Source organism: Mesoplodon bidens, assembly GCF_964165515.1.
Source record: "Mesoplodon bidens genome assembly, chromosome: 6".
Lineage (NCBI taxonomy): Eukaryota > Metazoa > Chordata > Mammalia > Artiodactyla > Ziphiidae > Mesoplodon > Mesoplodon bidens.
The window spans coordinates 43240561-43260346 of NC_138162.1; the positions used below are offsets into that span (position 1 = coordinate 43240561).

The window sequence follows — 19786 nt, forward strand, 5'->3', positions numbered from 1 at the left end:
TGGCCTTCAAGACACTGGGCTCCCAACACTCCAGTTCTCTTCTGGAATGCTTGGACTCTGAACACAAGTGTAAAGGGGTCACAGTGGGACAGGTGAGCATAATACAAATAAATGTGCAAAAGGATTTAAAAAAAAAAATCAGTTTTCCTTTTCTGGACCTTTACATAAGGAGATATATTTCCGGCTGCATTTTCCTTTGCAGGGAGCCAGAGGAAGGACTCAATGTAGTGGGATGGTTTTGATTTAGTTGTTTTGGGAAGCACATTATCTTAAATATGTCTTCCACCCATGCAGTATTGCAGAGAGTCGAAAAGTGTGATGGGGTCCTACCCACATGGAGAAAGGAAGCACGAACAGCAACATGACATTTAAAAAGTTTTGGTTATTTAGCAGATTTTAAGCAAATTATTCATACTGCACCCTACCTATAATTATCTCTATTACTGTGTGCCTATAAATTTATACATAAGCTCACAAACACACTATGCATGTGTGTTTGTCTATGTATAAATCTAGTATTTATAACACACATATAACTACATGGAAGTACCACAGGGAGTGCTGATGTGAACACATAATATGAATTCTGATATAGTCTTTTATAGCATAGTTCAAAATGTCTTCTAAATAAGCCTGATTATGACATTGGTTCATTGTACAAGGATTTCGCTGAAGCTATGAGCATGATTATATGTCATGAGATCTCAGCTGCTTGCATCTCACATATTTCATTTTGCTCTTCTAACTTCATGTCCTGCTTCATGAATCGGTTAGCGTGCTTTCTCTCCTGGACTGCTTGTGTATATATTAGGGTCTCTAGTGGACCAAATCATGAACTTCAGAGTCAGAGTACCTAGATTAAGTCCCAGAGGTTCCTGGAGAGTACTAGCATGCCACTTAACTTCTCCAACTCTCAATTTCCTCACTTTTAAAAAATGGGAATAATTTGCCAACATATGTGAAAAGTGTTTGGAAAACTATTAAACAATGTATAAATGGAAGCAACTGTCAGGATGAGTTCAGACTAGAGAATTAGGTTTGTCACCACTCCTGTCGTAGTTTTTAATGAATTTGATGGCAGGCCCTATTCTGTGATCTTTACACTGCAGAATGAGGATGCCCCTTTTCTAAAAATTACAAGAGCATGAGAAGAGGGGATTGTGGAGGAACAGGGACGGAGACTTGAAGATAGTCTGTGATTCATTCGGTTACTTTAAAAGCAATCTGGGATTCTTTCAATGCGAGACGTCTCTGCGATCAGTACATACTCTTGAGACAACAGAGGGGAAAAATGAATAATAATCAGCAATATAAATAACTATAAAACTTTGCACTTGCATAGAACCTTTCATTTCAAGACCTTGAGGGACTTGTCAGAAGGTAAAGATAAATTTTTTTTTCTTTTTTCCTTCAGAGGAAAACACAACACTGGAAGGGGGAGGGAATGCTCCCATCCTCTCATCTGCTTTAAACAAATCCTTGCTCTAAAACTGCACAGCCCTCCTTGAATTTGATCCCTTAGAGTATTACCTCCTTTGCTCTCTGTTAAAATAAAACAAGTAACTTGCAGCTTCTTCCCCCAGAGCAGCTGGCCAGTCGCAGAGAATAACAAACCTGTGTAGGTTTTCAGGTCATCACTGATGAAATCTAGAAAAGTTTTGTACAAATCTGCCTCTTCTTACTGCTTCACAGGGTGCCACAGTGTTTTAACAGTACCATAGGCCCTTAGTAGGATATATACGTGCAGGTATATATCATGGAGATATGGCTTTCGTTATATTATTATGTGTGTTCTGGAGGGTTTTTGGTCACCAACAAAGAGAACAATTCAACTCCCATGTCTCATAGGCAGCGCAGAACCTGAAAGGACTATGGGCATCAACTTGTCCAACCCCCTTCACTTGACAGCAGATGCTACTGGATTTCCTTTTGTTCTCTGTTAATGGACACTTTTGATTTTTTGAGAACTGGCTTTCAATGTCTAGAATGGAAAATAAGGTGCTTCAGTAACTAAGGGCACAAGCAAAACTTAAACAGAGCAATTGCACCTTCAGAAACAAATATGAAATAAAATGACCTAAGTTGAATTCAAATCACTCCCTTTCAATCTGGCTCATATTATAAAGATGTCGAGTTAGCAAAATTCCCCTCACAGAGGGTAGCAAGTTTTCTTGAGGAACAGAAAAATGTTTCTTCCTTGGTATAACTGATCACCCAGATAACTGTAAATTTCTATTTAAATTTACAACCTCTTTTCGCAAAACCCGGGGCTATGCCCAGAAGCACACCTCCAAAGCTTGGCCTGGGCACAGTGTCCCATGGGTATGCTGTGCCTAAGTTTTTGTTTTTACTTTCTTTTAAAATGCAGTGAAAAAAACAAAACAGCATATTGACAATGGAGTACATTTAGAATGAGACCACTCTCCCAACCAGAGCCCAGAGCAAGGTCTCGGCCTGTGTACACTGAACATCAATGCCTGTGATACCCCCAGGGTGGGTGAGGTCTCCTGTCCCTTGGGGGTTGATTTTGCCCTTCCCATGGGGCCACAGTGGGTGCGACATGGTTGAGGATAGCTAGGTTTCAGGGTCCATATTTGTTAAAACCCATCGCCACCATACGACCCAGAGACATTTATACTCAGCTGATGAATTCCATTAGCTTCCCCTAATTATATAAGTTATACCTTTTATGGATCTGCTCTACATATCTGGGGCACAACGTCTGGAGCGGTAGTTTCTGCACACAAGATATTTTTATCGACAAAGACCATGCACAATTTTGCTTGCACAGTTAAAAGGACGGGTGGGGTGGAGGCTAGGGGTTGGAAGGAAATGCTATCTGAAAAGTTCAATGTAAGAGAAACTTGCCTCCAAATTTAGAGCTTGTCCTATCTTTTCCAAGTCCTTGGCTTTCCCACCTGACCCTGAAATGATCGCTAGACAAGAATCCACCTACTTTCAACTGAACTTGACACAGGCTCAGTGGATAACACTTAGAAAAACAAACCAGTGCCATCACCGCGGCCTACAAAGACAAGACTGTCGGAACGTGTGATGTGCCATCTTACCTCCCGGAAGCCATTTTTTCTCTGTACTACACTCTAGTGTTTCCAGTGATGGGAAAAGAATAGTCCATGGCACAGAGTTCAACAGTCTTTTTACTCCTCAGAAATGTCCTCGGGGGAAGGTGCCGAATACATTCTTCCCAGCTAACAGTCGCTGGGTTTTCTTAAGTTGGGACTGACGCCAGCCGATCCCAATGGTTGTCTTTGTTCTCCATACTGTGGTTTATAATAAATCTTCTTTCTCTCTGGTTTTAATCTCCCATAGATAAAGGCTTCCCAGATCGAACACAAGTTTTCCTTTTTCAAACACAGGCTTAAGCCATCCCAAACAATAAGAACAGTAATAATAATAAATAAATAGAAGTGAATCCATAGAAACTCTCGATGTCTGTACAGCAGAAGTGACAAAGTTTAAGTCAAATATTTGTTTTCCCTTTTTTTATCCACATCAAAGGCAGGAATACAACAAGGCATTGTTAGTTGTGGTGGGCAAACCGGAGTGTCTGCTGATATAACAAATTAGGTTTGTTAAGGCCTTTGTCTATGCAGAGTTAATAGTAATGCAGAAGCCAGATTGATTAAAAAAGAAAGGGTGAGGATTGTGAAGCAGGGAAGACAAAAAAATAAAGGAAAGAAAAACAAACAACAACAAAAAAACTAGGGAACAAACCAAGGGAGATGGAAAGAGAGAAAGAGATAATGCCAAAAAGAAGTCCATACTGTGTCTACGGATGGAGAAGTACACATTGCTTCCCTCAGAAAGCTTCTCGGTGTCTTTGTAGTTAATACTGTCAGAGCGAAGAACAGCAGATTGATGGCATCCAGCGGCAGTTAAAAGACGTTCATCCTCTCGGCCCAACTGAGGAGGTGCTTTGGGAAGGATCGGTCTGGGGGAAAGGGCCCTAGCCTAGTATATCCAGGTAGACCGGAGATGCCTTGGCCAAGTTCTGAAGGAGGGTGTGGATGCCCTTGATGTTCTTCCTCATGTGGGGCTCTCGCTGCCAGCACCCCAGCATCAGCTCATAGACTTCCTGGGGGCACGTTCGAGGTCGCTGCAAGACTCGGCCTTGAGTGATGCATTCTATCACCTGGACAGGACGGAGAGCAAAGATAGGGCCAGACCGGAGGAAAAACAATGTGGATACAATAAATGTCAGTACAAAGAGAGGGCTGCTTTAAAGAAACCCACTCAGTGTTTACTTTTTTTCAGAGGCAAGAGAGTGACTGTTCTAGGTTGGTATATCATGGTTAATTTGATGGGTTTATATTCATTTTCCAAGCCACACTGATTTCACCAAACTGGTAGAGAAATAATTCATCTATATGGAATGCTCCCAAAGCACACCCTGGAATTCCAATGTTTTACTGGCCTGAGATGGGACCAGGGTCACCTTTGTGTCAGGACACTAACTGGCCAGGGAACCCCAGGGTACAGAAATGAGCAGTCATTTTGGATAATGGAATTGGATAAAAGACAGACGTGGGCCTGAAGAAGTGAGGTGCTTGACCAAGAAGTGATGCCTCAAATATAGACATATTTGCAAACAGATTAGAAAAGGAAAATAAAATGCTTGAGTTTTTCACTAGAAGTAAATGTTCTAGTGAAATATGCAAAAAGGAGAGAAGCTTGAAACCTTATTGGAATAATACCAAAAAGCTAGCTGGACTCTAAGGGTACTGGAATGCCACATCTGCTATCAATTTACTAGATGAACAGCACGAAATGACTCCCGGGTCCCAATGCCAGAGAATCACAGGCGCGTCAGCAAATGCTGTGCTTTTCTCTTTCTAGAACTCTTAAATTTGGAGAGTGACTATAATTTGGCCATGATATTTAGGTACATGGCAGGCCGTTTGGGAGGTGCTTCTCCCAACAAAGCCACATGACAGCGTGTCCTGACTTCCAGCCGGGGGATGCCTCTCTGTGTCAGCTCTCTAGGGGTCTTGGTGCCACCTGCCACTCACCTCATTGTTTGACAGCTGGTACCAGGGCTGTTTGCCATACGTGAAGATCTCCCACAACACAACCCCCAGGCTCCAGACGTCACTTTCGGTGGTGAACTTCCTGTACATGATGCTCTCTGGAGGCATCCAGCGAATGGGCAGCATCGTGTGGCCACCAACCTGGCGGAAAAGGGGTAAACAAGGTGGCATCAGTTCCCACCATCAGGAGAAAAGGTTTGGAAGGGAGATGTGGGGGACATTTTTTTCCCTTTCCTTTATTTGTATTTATTAATTTTAATTGTTTATAAAACATAAGGGAAAGATGATTGGTTTATAATCTCAAGCCAACAGAGACAGAGGGCAAAGAGTGGTCAAAGGATTTTTCTCACATTTTTGCAATTCTCTCTTTCTCACAACTAGACAGGAGCAGAGATGGTGATTGGGTGGATATTCATCCTGTATAAAACACAGACACACCTACTTTCTGGTATGAGGATGACTCGATCTTATAATTAACAAGATAACTTTGGTCAGGATAACAAGTAGAGAGTTTTGCATCCAAAATGACCCAACGAGGGACTCTGCTTCCTTAGCAAGGCCGGAGCTTCCTTCCACTTTAAAGTGTAAGGACAGCGCACACAACTGCCTTGAACATGCTTACCACAACCCAGCAATGGGCAGGGCAGAAATGATTATTCACATTTTACAGAAGAGGCAGCTGAGTTTCAGGTTGCTATGGACACAAAGAAGTCCAGTCTTTGGAATTTCATCTACTACAGGAAACTTCAACTGAGCTTATTTACAAAAGTAACTAAGTAGGAGGAGCTTCAAGATGGCAGAAGAGTAAGACACGGAGATCACATTCCTCCCCACAAATACGTCAGAAATACATCTACATGTGGAACAACTCCTACAGAACACCTACTGAACGCTGGCAGAAGACCTCAGACCTCCCAAAAGGCAAGAAACATCCCACGTACCTGGGTAGGGCAAAAGAAAAAAGAAAACACAGAGACAAAAGAATAGGGACGGTACCTGCACCAGTGGGAGGGAGCTGTGAAGGAGGAAAGGTTTCCACACACTAGGAAGCCCCTTCGCAGGCGCAGACTGCGGTTGGCGTAGAGGGGGGAGCTTTGGAGCCTCGGAGGAGAGCACAGCAACAGGGGTGTAGGGGGCAAAGCGGAGAGATTCCTGCACAGAGGATCGGTGCCGACCGGCACTCACCAGCCCGAGAGGCTTGTCTGCTCACCCGCCGGGGCGGGCGGGGCTGAGAGCTGAGGCTCAGGCTTCGGTCGGAGCGCAGGGAGAGGACTGGGGTTGGCGGCGTGAACATAGCCTGAAGGGGGCTAGTGCACCACGGCTAGCCGGGAGGGAGTCCAGGAAAGTCTGGAGCTGCCGAAGAGGCAAGAGACGCGCTGCTTAAAGGAGCTCCAGAGACGGGCGCGAGCCGCGGCTAAGAGCGCGGACCCCAGAGACAGGCATGAGACGCTAAGGCTGCTGCTGCCACCACCAAGAAGCCTGTGTGCAAGCACAGGTCACTCTCCACACCTCCCTTCTGGGGAGCCTGTGCAGCCCGCCACTGCCAGGGTCCCGCGGTCCAGGGACAACTTCCCCGGGAGAACGCACGGCGCGCCTCAGGCTGGTGAAACGTCACGATGGCCTCTGCCACTGCAGGCTCGCCCTGCACTCCGTACCCCTCCCTCCCCCTGGCCTGAGTGAGCCAGAGCCCCCGAATCTGCTGCTTTAACCCCGTCCTGTCTGAGCGAAGAACAGAGTCCCTCAGGCGACCTACATGCAGAGGCAGGTCCAAATCCAAAGCTGAACCCCGGGAGCTGTGAGAACAGAGAAGAGAAAGGGAAATTTATCCCAGCAGCCTCAGGAGCAGCGGATGAAATCTCCACAGTCAACCAGATGTACCCGCATCTGTGGAATACCTGAATAGACAAGGAATCATCCCAAATTGAGGAGGTGGGCTGTGGGAGCAATGATATATATACTTCCCCCCCTTTTTCTTCTTTTGTGAGTTTGTATGCATATTCTTCTGTGTGAGATTTTGTCTGTATAGCTTTGCTTTTACCATTTGTCCTAGGGTCTGTGTGCCCACATTTTTTTTTTTTTTTTTTTTGCGGTACGAGGGCCTCTCACTGTTGTGGCCTCTTCCGTTGCGGAGCACAGGCTCTGGACGCGTAGGCTCAGTGGCCATGGCTCACGGGGCCAGCCGCTCCGCAGCATGTGGGATCTTCCCGGACCGGGGCACGAACCCGCGTCCCCTGCATCGGCAGGCGGACTCTCAACCACTGCACCACCAGGGAAGCCCTGTCCATTTTTTTTGTTTGTTTTTTTGTTTTTTAGTGAAGTTTTCAGAGCTTGTTATCATTGGTGGATTTGTTTTTTGGTTTGGCTGTTCTTTCTTTCTTTTTTTTTTTTTTTTTTTTCTTTTTGCGGTATGTGGGCCTCTCACTGCTGTGGCCTCTCCCGTTGTGGAGCACAGGCTCCGGACGCGCAGGCCCAGCGGCCATGGCTCACGGGCCCAGCCGCTCCGCGGCATATGGGATCCTCCCAGACCGGGGCACGAACCCGTATCCCCTGCATCGGCAGGCGGACTCTCAACCACTGCGCCACCAGGGAGGCCCTCTTTCTTTTTTTTTTAATTACTTAAAATTTTTTTTAATAATTATTCTTTGGTTTTTATTTAAATAACTTTTTAATTTAATTTAATTTAATTTTCTGTTCTTTTCTTTCTTTCTTTCTTTCTTTCTTTCTTTCTTTCTTCCTTTCTTTCTTTCTTTCTTTTTTTCTCCCTTTTATTCTGAGCCGTGTGGATGACAGGCTCTTGGTGCTCCAGCCAGGGGTCAGGGCTGTGCCTCTGAGGTGGGAGAGTCAAGTTCAGGACATTGGTCCACCAGGGACCTCGCAGCTCCATATAATATCAAAGGGTGAAAATCTCCCAGAGATCTCCATCTCAACACCCAGAAGCAGCTCCACTCAACGACCAGCAAACTATAGTGCTGGACACTCTATGCCAAACAATTAGCAAGACAGGAACACAACCCCACCCATTAGCAGAGAGGCTGCCTAAAATCATAATGTCACAGACACCCCAAAACACACCACCAGAGGTGTACCTGCCCACCAGAAAGACAAGATCCAGCCTCATCCACCAGAACACAGGCACTAGTCCCCTCCGCCAGGAAGCCTACACAACCCACTGAACCAACCTTAGCCACTGGGGGCAGACACCAAAAACAATGGGAACTACTAACCTGCCACCTGTGAAAAGGAGATCCCAAACCCAGTAAGTTAAGCAAATGACAAGACAAAGAAAGATGAAGGAGCAAGGTAAAAAACCCACCAGACGTAACAAATGAAGAGGAAATAGGCAGTCTACCTGAAAAAGCACGCAGAATAATGATAGTAAAGATGATCCAAAAATTTGGAAATAGAATGGACAAAATACAAGAAACGTTTAACAAGGACCTAGAAGAACTAAAGAGCAAAGAAACAATCATGAACAACACAATAAATGAAATTTAAAATTCTCCAGAAGGGACCAATAGCAGAATAACTGAGGCAGAAGAATGGATACGTGACCTGGAAGATAAAATAGTGGAAATAACTACTGCAGAGCAGAATAAAGAAAAAACAATGAAAAGAATTGAGGACAGTCTCAGAGACCTCTGGGACAATATTAAATGTACCAACATTTGAATTATAAGGGTCCCAGAAGAAGAAGAGAAAAAGAAAGGGACTGAGAAAATATTTGAAGAGATTATAGTTGAAACATTCCCTAGTATGGGAAAGGAAATACTTAATCAAGTCCAGGAAGCAAAGAGAGTCCCATACAGGATAAATCCAAGGAGAAACACGCCAAGACACATATTAATCAAACTATCTAAAATTAAATGCAAACAAAAAATATTAAGATCAGCAAGGGAAAAACAACAAATAATATAAAAGGGAATCCCCATAAGGTTAACAGCTGATCTTTCAGCAGAAACTCTGCAAGCCAGAAGGGAGTGGCAGGACATATTTAAAGTGATGAAAGGGAAAAACCTACCACCAAGATTACTCTGCCCAGCAAGGATCTCGTTCAGATTTGATGGAAAATTAAAACCTTTACAGACAAGTAAAAGCTAAGACAATTCAGCACCACCAAACCAGCTTTACAGCAAATGCTAAAGGAACTCCTCTAGGCAGGAAACACAAGAGAAGGAAAAGACATACAATAACAAACCCAAAACAATTAAGAAAATGGTAATAGGAATAGACATATCGATAATTACCTTAATGTAAATGGATTAAATGCTCCAACCAAAAGACATAGACTGGCTGAATGGATACAAAAACAAGACCCGTATATATGCTGTCTACAAGAGACTCACTTCAGACCTAGGGATACATACAGCCAGAGTGAGGAGATGGAAAAAGATATTCCATGTAAATGGAAATCAAAATAAAGCTGGAGTAGTAATTCTCATATCAGACAAAATAGACTTTAAAATAAAGACTATTACAAGAGACAAAGAAGGACACTACATAATGATCAAGGGATCAATCCAAGAAGAGTATATAACAATTGTAAATATCTCTGCACCCAACATAGGAGCACCTCAATACATAAGGCAAATACTAACAGCCATAAAAGGGGAAATTGACAGTATCACAGTCATAGTAGGGGACTTTAACACCCCACTTTCACCAATGGACAGATCATCCAAAATGAAAATAAATAAGGAAACACAAGTTTTAATGATACATTAAACAAGATGGACTTAACTGATATTTATAGGACATTCCATGCAAAAACAACAGAACACACTTTTTTCTCAACTGCTCATGGAACATTCTCCAGGATAGATCATATCTTGGGTCACAAGCCAAGCCTTGGTAAAATTAAGAAAATTGAAATTGTATCAAGTAACTTTTCTGACCACAACGCTCTGAGACTAGATATCAATTACAGGAAAAAATCTGTAAAAATTACAAACACATGGAGGATAAACATTACACTACTTAATAACCAAGAGATCACTGAAGAAGTCAAAAAGGAAATCAGAAAATAGCTAGAAACAAATAACAATGAAAACACAACGACCCAAAACCTATGGGATGCAGCAAAAGCAGTTCTAAGAGGGAAGTTTATAGCAATACAATCCTACCTTAAGAAACAAGAAACATCTCAAATAAACAACCTAAACTTACACCTAAAGCAAATAGAGAAAGAAGAACAAAAAAACCCCAAAGTTAGCAGAAGGAAAGAAATCATAAAGATCAGATGAGAAATAAATGAAAAAGAAATGAGGGAAATGATAGCAAAGATCAATAAAACTAAAAGCTGGTTCTTTGAGAAGATAAACAAAATTGATTAGCCAGACTCAAGAAGAAAAAAGGGAGAAGACTCAGATCAATAGAATTAGAAATGAAAAAGGAGAAGTAACAACTGACACTGCAGAAATACAAAGGATCATGAGAGATTACTACAAGCAACTCCATGCCAATAAAATGGACCACCTGGAGGAAATGGGCAAATTCTTAGAAAAGCACAACCTTCCAAGACTGAACTAGGAAGAAATAGAAAATATGAACAGACCTATCACAAGCACTAAAATTGAAAACGTGATTAAACATCTTCTAACAAACAAAAGCCCAGGTCCAGATGGCTTCACAGCCGAATTCTATCAAACATTTAGAGAAGAGCTAACACCTATGTTTCTCAAGCTCTTCCAAAATATAGCAGAGGGAGGAACACTCCCAAACTCATTCTACGAGACCACCATCACCCTGATACCCAAACCAGACAAAGATGTCACACACAAAACAAAGCTACAAACCAATATCACTGAGGACCATAGATGCAAACTTCCTCAACAAAATACTAGCAAACAGACTCCAACAGCACATTAAAAGGATCATACACCATGATCAAGTGGGGTTTATCCCAGGAATGCAAGGATTCTTCAATATATGCAAGTCGATCAGTGCTATACAACATATTAACAAACTGAAGGAGAAAAACCATATGATCATCTCTATAGATGCAAAGAAAGCTTTTGACAAAATTCAACACCCATTTATGATAAAAACCCTTCAGAAAGTAGGCATAGAGGGAACTTACCTCAACATAATAAAGGCCATATATGACAAACCCACAGTCAGCATCATCCTCAATGGTGAAAAACTGAAACCATTTCCACTAAGATCCAGAAGAAGACAAGGTTGCCCACTCTCACCAATATTATTCAACATAGTTTTGGAAATTTTAGCCACAGCAATCAGAGAAGGAAAAGAAATAAAAGGAATCCAAATCAGAAAAGAAGAAGTAAAGCTGTCACTGTTTGCAGATGACATGATACTATACATAGAGAATCCTAAAGATGTTATCAGAAAACTACTAGAGCTATTCAATGAATTTGGTAACGTAACAGGATACAAAATTAATGCACAGAAATCTCTGGCATTCCTATACACTAATGATGAAAAATCTTAAAGTGATATTAAGAAAACATTTCCATTTACCATTGCAACAAAAAGAATAAAATACCTAGGAATAAACCTACCTAAGGAGACAAAAGACATGTATGCAGAAAATTATAAGACACTGATGATAGAAATTAAAAATGATACAAATAGATGAGAGATATACCCTGTTCTTGGATTGGAAGAATCAACATTATGAAAATGACTCTACTACCCAAAGCAATCTACAGATTCAATGCAATCCCTATCAAACTACCACTGGCATTTTTCACAGAACTAGAACAAAAAATTTCACAGTTTGTATGGAAACACAAAAGACCCCGAATAGCCAAAGCAATCTTGAGAAAGAAAAACAGAGCTGGAGAATCAGGCTCCTGGACTTCAGACTATACTACAAAGCTACAGTAGTCAAGACAGTATGGTACTGGCATAAAAACAGAAATATAGATCAATGGAACAGGATAGAAAGCCCAAAGATAAACCCACGCACATATGGTCACCTTCTCTTTGAAAAAGGAGTCAAGCATATACAATGGAGAAAAGAGAGCCACTTCAATACGTGGTGCTGGGAAATCTGGACAGGTACATGTAAAAGTATGAAATTAGAACACTCCCTAACACCATACACTAAAATAAACTCAAAATGGATTGAAGACCTAAATGTAAGGCCAGACATTTTCAAACTCTTAGAGGAAAACATAGGCAGAACACTTTATAACATAATCACAGCAAGATCCTTTTTGACCCACCTCCTAGGGAAATGGAAATAAAAACAAAAACAAACAAATGGGGCCTAATTACACTTAAAAGCTTTTGCACAGCAAAGGAAACCATAAACAAGAAGAAAAGACAGCCCTTAGGAAGGGAGAAGATATTTGCAAATGAAGCAACTGACAAAGGATTAATCTCCATAATTTACAAGCAGCTCATGCAGCTCAATAGCAAAAAAAACAAACAACCCAATCCAAAAATGGGCAGAAGACCTAAATAGACATTTCTCCAAAGAAGATATACAGATTGCCAACAAACACGTGAAAGACTGCTCAACATCATTAATCATTAGAGAAATGCAAATCAAAACTACAATGTGATATGATCTCACACCAGTCAGAATGGCCATCATCAAAAAATATAGAAACAATAAATGCTGGAGAGGGTGTGGAGAAAAGGGAACCCTCTTGCACTGTTGGTGGGAATGTAAATTGATACAGGTATTATGGAGAACAGTATGGAGGTTCCTTAAAAACCTAAAAGTAGAACTACCATACGACCCAGCAATCCAACTACTGGGCATATACCCCAAGAAAACCATAACTCAAAAATAGTCATGTTCCACAATGTTCATTGCAGCACTATTTACAATAGCCAGGACGTGGAAGCAACCTAAGCGTCCATCGACAGATGAATGGATAAAGAAGATGTGGCACATATATACAATGGAATATTACACAGCCATAAAAGGAAACGAAACTGAGTTATTTGTAGTGAGGTGGATGGACCTAGAATCTGTCACACGGAGTGACGTAAGTCAGAAAGAGAAAAACAAATACCGTATGTTAACACATATATATGGAATCTAAAAAAAAAAAATCGTGAAGAACCTAGGGCAAGACGGGAATAAAGATGCAGACCTACAAGAGAATGGATTTGAGGACACAGGAAGGGGGAAGGGTAAGCTGGGACAAAGTGAAAGAGTGGTAGTGTATATATGGACATATATACACTACCAAATGTAAAATAGATAGCTAGTGGGAAGCAGCTGCACAGGGAGATCAGCTCGGTGGTTTGTGACCACCTAGAGGGGTGGGATAGGGAGGGTGGGAGGAAGGGAGACGCAAGAGGGAAGAGATATGGGGATATATGTATATGAATAACTGATTCACTTTGTTATAAAGCAGAAGCTAACACACCACTGTAAAGCAATTATACTCCAATTAAAATGTTAAAAAAATTTAATAAGTAAGTATGGTTTTTGAAAAGCCCATTTTAGTAAAAGCACCAAGGCTGAGGCATTAGGTAGCAACAGCATTAGCACAGACAAAGAAAACTTTGACCAAAGAGACTTGTTTATGATTTCCTACTTTCTGGAGAAAAACTAAGTATATTCCATATACAGGTTTGTAGCCCATCAAGACTGTCTGATTTTTAAACCAAGATAAGATTTCTGCACAGTAGCCCCATGGGAGGCAGGTCCTACTTTTCACGCTGATGAACCTCAGCACTACCTGCCCAAATGCCATGCTGACAACGGGGCAGTGGGTGAGCTCACAGGACAGCAGGAATTAGATTTCCCTAACAACCCCCACCCCCTGACCTCTGAGAACAATGCCACACAGAGTTTCTGCCCGATTATAATTCTCAATATCCATTTCTGACTCACTAAGGGAAGGAAATGGACTAACAGTGCCTGAAAAATGCTGCTCAACTCCGTAGCCCAAGGAGTGGAGAGTCCAAGATGTCTAATTTGCTTGCTGATTTCAAATGATGCTCTTAGCATCGAAGAAAGCATGCATGATTTTTTTCCCATTCTCCTCTGTACGAGGAATCCAACTCTGACAAGTCAAAACATGACTTGCTGGCTCAGGGTTAAGGCGCCCCTGTATTTTTACTGTTCAGCTTTGAATACACCAAAAGTTCATGCGCTAAGTGCAAGCTTGTTGCCTTCCATCAGCTTTCAATTTCCTCGCTTTCTCCTCATTCCGCAGGGACAGGTAGTCACTGTTCAACGAGCACAGATTTCCCTCATGGAGCTGCCTGGACATGACAATACTCACCACCAGGGTCGATATCCAAAACACAACCCGTGCAATACAGGCACTGACCAGAAAGGTTGCTGGTGGTCATATTGGCACAGCCAAATGGGCGTGTTTCTGGCTGATGGCTATCTGCCCCGCTCTGCAACCCTGAAACCCCATGTACCCAGGACTTTGGGAAAGGAAATCTGCCAACACACAAGAGTTTCCTACGTTTTCAGATACTTACAAACACGAAGGATACCAAGGTGGAATGGTCCCCCGGGTGCTGGCAGCCTATACCCCAGCACCGAGGAGAGGCTTTGTGGCAGTGCAGGGAGCTATATGTGCACAGTTATGGGGAGTGAGAGGTCTCTGCCCAGGTTTTTAGTGAAAAAGACATAATTCTTTCTTGAATGGGAATAGTGAAACAATTGAAATTGACATATTGAAAGTAGAATTTGAAAAATATTGAAATTAGACCATACATCCAATGTACAGTTGGTCTGTGGTAGTAAAGGGAAGACTGGGATATTATGGACCAATGTGGTGTTCTTTTGGATACCTGACCCTCAAAGTATTAAGAGCTAGCTTGCCACATGTGTTCCTAGTTCAGATGTATCAAATACACTATAACCTGTAACCCTCTTCATTTCTTGGAGATTCATAATGCACAGAATTCCCATGAAGTGTCTCAGGCAGAAAGAACAGATTTAACTTTGTTTAACTTAGTGAATTAAACTAATTTGGCTGTGTGTTTGCGGGGGAGAGGGAGAGAGATAGAGAGCCACTCACATACATTCCTAGAACCAGACGGTAAATATCCCACTTTGGGACGTGTTAACCTATGGAGACGCCAGGTTTTCTATATTCTTTTTGTGTTCCCAGCTGTGGTGCAGGGGACAACACTCAATTCATGACTTTAGAAGGGGGCCAAAAGGTACAAATTTCCAGTTGTAAAATAAATAAATCCTGAGGATGTAAGGTACAGCAAGGTGACTATAGTTAATAATACTGTACTGCATATTTGAAAGTAAATCCTAAAAGTTTTCATCACAACAACAAAAAATTGTAACTATGTGAGGAGACAGATGTTAACTAGACTTATGGCTGTGATCATTTTGCAATATATACAGATATCAAATCCTTATGTTGTACATCTGAAACAAATATAATGTTATATGTCAAGTATACCTCAATGAAAAAAAAACCAAACAAAACTCTGGGCTCCAGAGTTAATTTCACTACTTGCCAAACCTCTCTGTGTCTTAATTTTTCCAACTATGAAATGTGGGTAACAATATATACCTCCCAGGGTTAACTCAAGCAGACAATATTTGTGAAAGCCCTTTATGAATTTTAATGCACTAAATGCTTTCTAGGTGTTGCCTCTTTCTCTGTAGCCTTTATTATCTAGCCTTTATTTTCTCAATGGGAAGCAGCCATGGAGACATTAAGAAGAGTCAACACTACAACTCTCCCACACTCCTCACTCTGCAATGACAAGTACTCTGGGGGCCCCTCTGATTACACCTACTCTTCCGGATTCTCTGTCCTGTATTGCTAACGGCCAAAGAAGAGGCTCCTGTGTCCTTTAAAGGAGGGGGAAAAAAAGATTCAATTTCTGATTTACATGTTTTCCCATCTGATCATTTATTTTATGCTTGCAGTCTCTTTGGGACAGATTTTTCACTCTAATTCTTTCAAGAATCCCCTCTGGGATTTCACACATGCCATTATAAATAATGCTTTCCTTGTTCTGATGTCAAATGGGTGAGTGGTGGGAGCATCTAATAAAAGTTCAGACAGGGTTCACAAGTTTTCTAAACCCGTTTAGAACATTTCTGAATATTTCTTTTGCAGTCCTTTCTCAGGATTTTGAAGCATGTCACAAAAGTGGGCCTAAAAAGTAAAAATAGAAAAAAGAGCCATCATGGTTACAAATTACTGTCACATTCCAGTCACAGTCACTGGATGGTTTTTAGAACTCACAAAACCACATACTGTGCAGTGACAAACACAATGAGATATTTGTCTTGTATGTGCAACTTGGCCGTTGGCCCTCACACTCTTGCTTAAATATTTGTGAGATGGAATGTGATCCCAAGTATGACACTGGGAGTCAGAACTGTTGCTTTGACTGCCAGATACTCGGTGGTGCCAGGAGAGACCTTTCAGTGATCGACTTGGGTCAGGAACGTGCTCTTCACTAAACGCACCAGAATAAGCTGATGCAACATGGGAAATCCACTTAGCTGGGGAGTTGACTTGGACTTGCAGTTTTCATTTTCCTCAACCCACGAGCCTGGGGTTTTAGTTCTGTAATTAACCACTTGCCACCACCTTCCCACCATAATCATCTGTCAACACAGAGAAGTTGATCTTTACAAAGAACTTCTACTCGATGATCTCACTTGAGCCCAATAATTACCGTCTTGAGAAGACATCGACTTTCCTTCACATTATAAGTAATGCCCCCCAAATTCAGAGAGTTTAAGTAGCTTATCTAAAAACACACACACATAACCCCTCCCCACAGGACATCTTGTACTCACTCTGATGGGTCACTCTGTGTTTCTGGCTTCTGCATTCTCCAATTCATGCCCTATATTCAGCCAGCAAACTTAGTTGTGGCTCCTCTCCCAGGCCAAATCTACTCATGCCTCTTGGAAAGTTTGATCTCTCCTTTTTTCTACCTACTCTGGAAGGTCTCCTAAAGGCAAGTTCAAGTTCCATCATTTCAAGGAACGTACCCTCCCTACTATAGCTCAGCAATGTTTCTAAGCACCCCTTAGTACAGCTCTGGTAACACTGCAGGCATTCCCTATTTTTGCTAATGGATCACATGCCTCAAGAGGAAGGATGCTGAGCAGTTATGGCTGGCAAGGCATGGAGGGGGTTGGTTGGTAAGCAGACCATGTCTTCGAGTTTCTTCTGACTGTTGAGATTTGGGGAGGAATTCTCAATGTGTTCCTTCAAAGAGATCAGTGTTCACTATTTTCCCATCCACCGCCAATAACTTCTCTAAACTCTTCATAGAACCAACCTTAGATTAAATGGATGGAAACTGGCTCACCTAACTGATGCTACAAATAAGAACCATTCAATGAAATTCAAAATTTCTTAATAAAATGCAATCCAAAATACTGGCGTTCACATGGAGTATAAAAACTCTCTAAGCTGTGTGTGAAATCCCGTTCATTCCTCAGTTTATCATCTGTACAGTAGATGGGGAAGTCTGTGGTGCAGACCTGGTACTATTCGACCTGGGAATGAAGTTTAGGAAGACGTCATAATGAATAACATGAGAGAATATTGCTCTATAAGATAGCATCTCATATCTTCTGAGGTGAGAGAGGAAGGACAGAGACTAAAGAAGAAAATTAAACCATGAAAAAGGAAAGAATGAATGGCCATCAGGGCTGCTAATCACCGTGACTTGCTTAAATCAGTGAAGTTAATCAGAACAATGTCTGGGGCCAATGGCCAAAAAGAAATTCCATAGTGCCTAAAATAAATCAAGTTATGGAAAATAATGGATCCTGTTTTTAAAACATCTGCAAAAAGAACTGTTTGTTTAGCTCTTACTGTTTATTTCCATGACACTTCATAATTTTGATGGTGACATGTACAGGACGATCTGGTTTAAAAAAACAAAAACAAAAACCTGTTCTAGGAAAAATACCTAGGCCTGAGCATCCTTTAAATCTACTTGTTTGAAAGGTATTAAAACCATAAATCCTGGAAAGAATACTAAAAGGCCCTTGGTAAAACTGTCTTGTGTCAGAAATGCTGTATAGCACAGGGAGCTCAGCTCGGTGCTCTGCGATGACCTAAATGGGTGGGATGGGCAGGGGAGGGAGGTCCAAGAGGGAGGGGGTATATGTATACATATAGCTGGTTCACTTTGTTGTACAGCGGAAACTAACATAACATTGTAAAGCATCTATACTCTAACAACAGCAAAAAAAGAAATTGATGATTTTATTATTTTTCAACAAATTGGGAACATCTAATCAGTTCAACTACAATATTTATTTCTTACCCAAGAAATACTCTGGGTACATTCTCTTTGGTGACTAGGCTGTAAATGGTGACTATTTCCCCATGGCTTAACAAACAATATGATTTATTTTTCTACACTGGAAAACTAGAATTTAGGAAGGTCAGGGAACTTGCTGAGCAAGTGGAGATATGAATTGGTGACCAGCAGTATTGAAGACAGCTCTCTATCCCACTATTATTCATGCTGGGACCCTAGGTTCTTACTTAATTTTTACAAATATACGAAGCATCTTTATTCCTGGTACAAGTTTATGAGGAATGTACAACCCATTTTCCGGGGACCTCGGTTGATGAGAGAGGAGGTAACAAGCATCCACACTCCTCCTTCCTCCCTCATTGTCTTCTCTTCTTTTTCAGCATCCACCCCTCTCAGTGTGGGCCCTCCCAGTCCATTCCCGATTCCCTTTCTTTGAATCTCCTCTCAAATCTCACTTGTCCAGTCGCATTTCAAATTCCAACGTTGCCTTTTGTCTTGCTCAATTCTTCTATCTCCCCAGAGGATCATGCTTGTCTTCCCCACAACTCATTCCCCATCCATGGGGATGCCTCGTCTCCCTTCTGTGTATATGAGAGGCACAGTGGCAGGCTGGAGCCCTTCTATAGACCCAAAGCAAATGCCTAGATGGCTTTGAAAACACTGGTGATATAAAGGTGAGTAAAGCTAATCTGGGACCTTCTATATTTAAGTAGCAAAGAGCAGTGATATCTGGGAGGCCACTTTCAGCTTGTGGTCTTTACTAAGTAAGTGAGTGATAACTTGTTTGGAAGCGAAACGTTTTACTCCCTTAGAAATGTGCAGGCCAAAGGGCAAGCCCCAGTAAGAGATGATTAGCTGTCAGAGGCTTTTGGCCACATTAAATACTGAAGAGGCTCATAGACCTTCTTGTCACACCCTGCACCCGCTTCCTTTGTTTTAAACAGTTTCTCCTGATTTGTTCCTTAAAAATTCATGATAGCTGTAAACTTTAAGAAATAACTGGACATTATTTATTTATTATGTGTTGCATCTGTAATATGAAGTTTAAAAAAAGGAGAAACAATTTGTGCAAAATCTTTTCCTTGGAGAACCTGGGACCATTGTGGTCTGACTGTGGGTGCTTTATGACCACATCCAGGAAGATCAGGGTTCTCCTGTTACAAAGAGTGATGGGGTGCTTCTGTGGCATGTGGCTACGGAACCAGGGGATACTTCATGGGAAGTGATTCAGCTCTTCCTGCCTTGCCTAGAAGTCCTGAATGAATGGAACTCAGTGAAGACAGTCATGAATGAATGGGGTCAGGAGGAGTGCTAGGGACAGCCTGGTTGCCCCTCTCTCTTACAGCGGGAAATGTTTATTGCTATACCTGAAGTTGCTGTTACTTGCAACCTGGAAATCTTCCATTATCTTTTACCATTACCAATCTGGTCACAGATACAAGGGTTGTGACTTACTAACTACAAGCCAAGGGTTTTTGAATTAGTCACGAGAGGGTATGCTGGACCTTATTGCTAACAATATTTTG

At 41.8% G+C, this 19786-nt stretch overlaps 1 protein-coding gene across 3 annotated transcripts in view; it reads right to left on the reverse strand.

Annotated features, from left to right (window-relative positions):
* Nucleotides 1-3967: 3967 nt before the first annotated feature.
* NTRK2 (neurotrophic receptor tyrosine kinase 2) overlaps nucleotides 3968-19786 on the reverse strand; it is a gene marked incomplete at both ends in the record, with an annotated part of 387120 nt that continues 371301 nt past the window's right edge. For all 3 annotated transcript variants that reach the window (XM_081236432.1, XM_081236431.1, XM_081236430.1), the window contains 2 exons: nucleotides 3968-4153; nucleotides 5031-5189. In XM_081236432.1, the coding sequence (XP_081092558.1) occupies nucleotides 3968-4153; nucleotides 5031-5189 (345 nt within the window). The remainder of the gene's footprint in view (nucleotides 4154-5030; nucleotides 5190-19786) is intronic.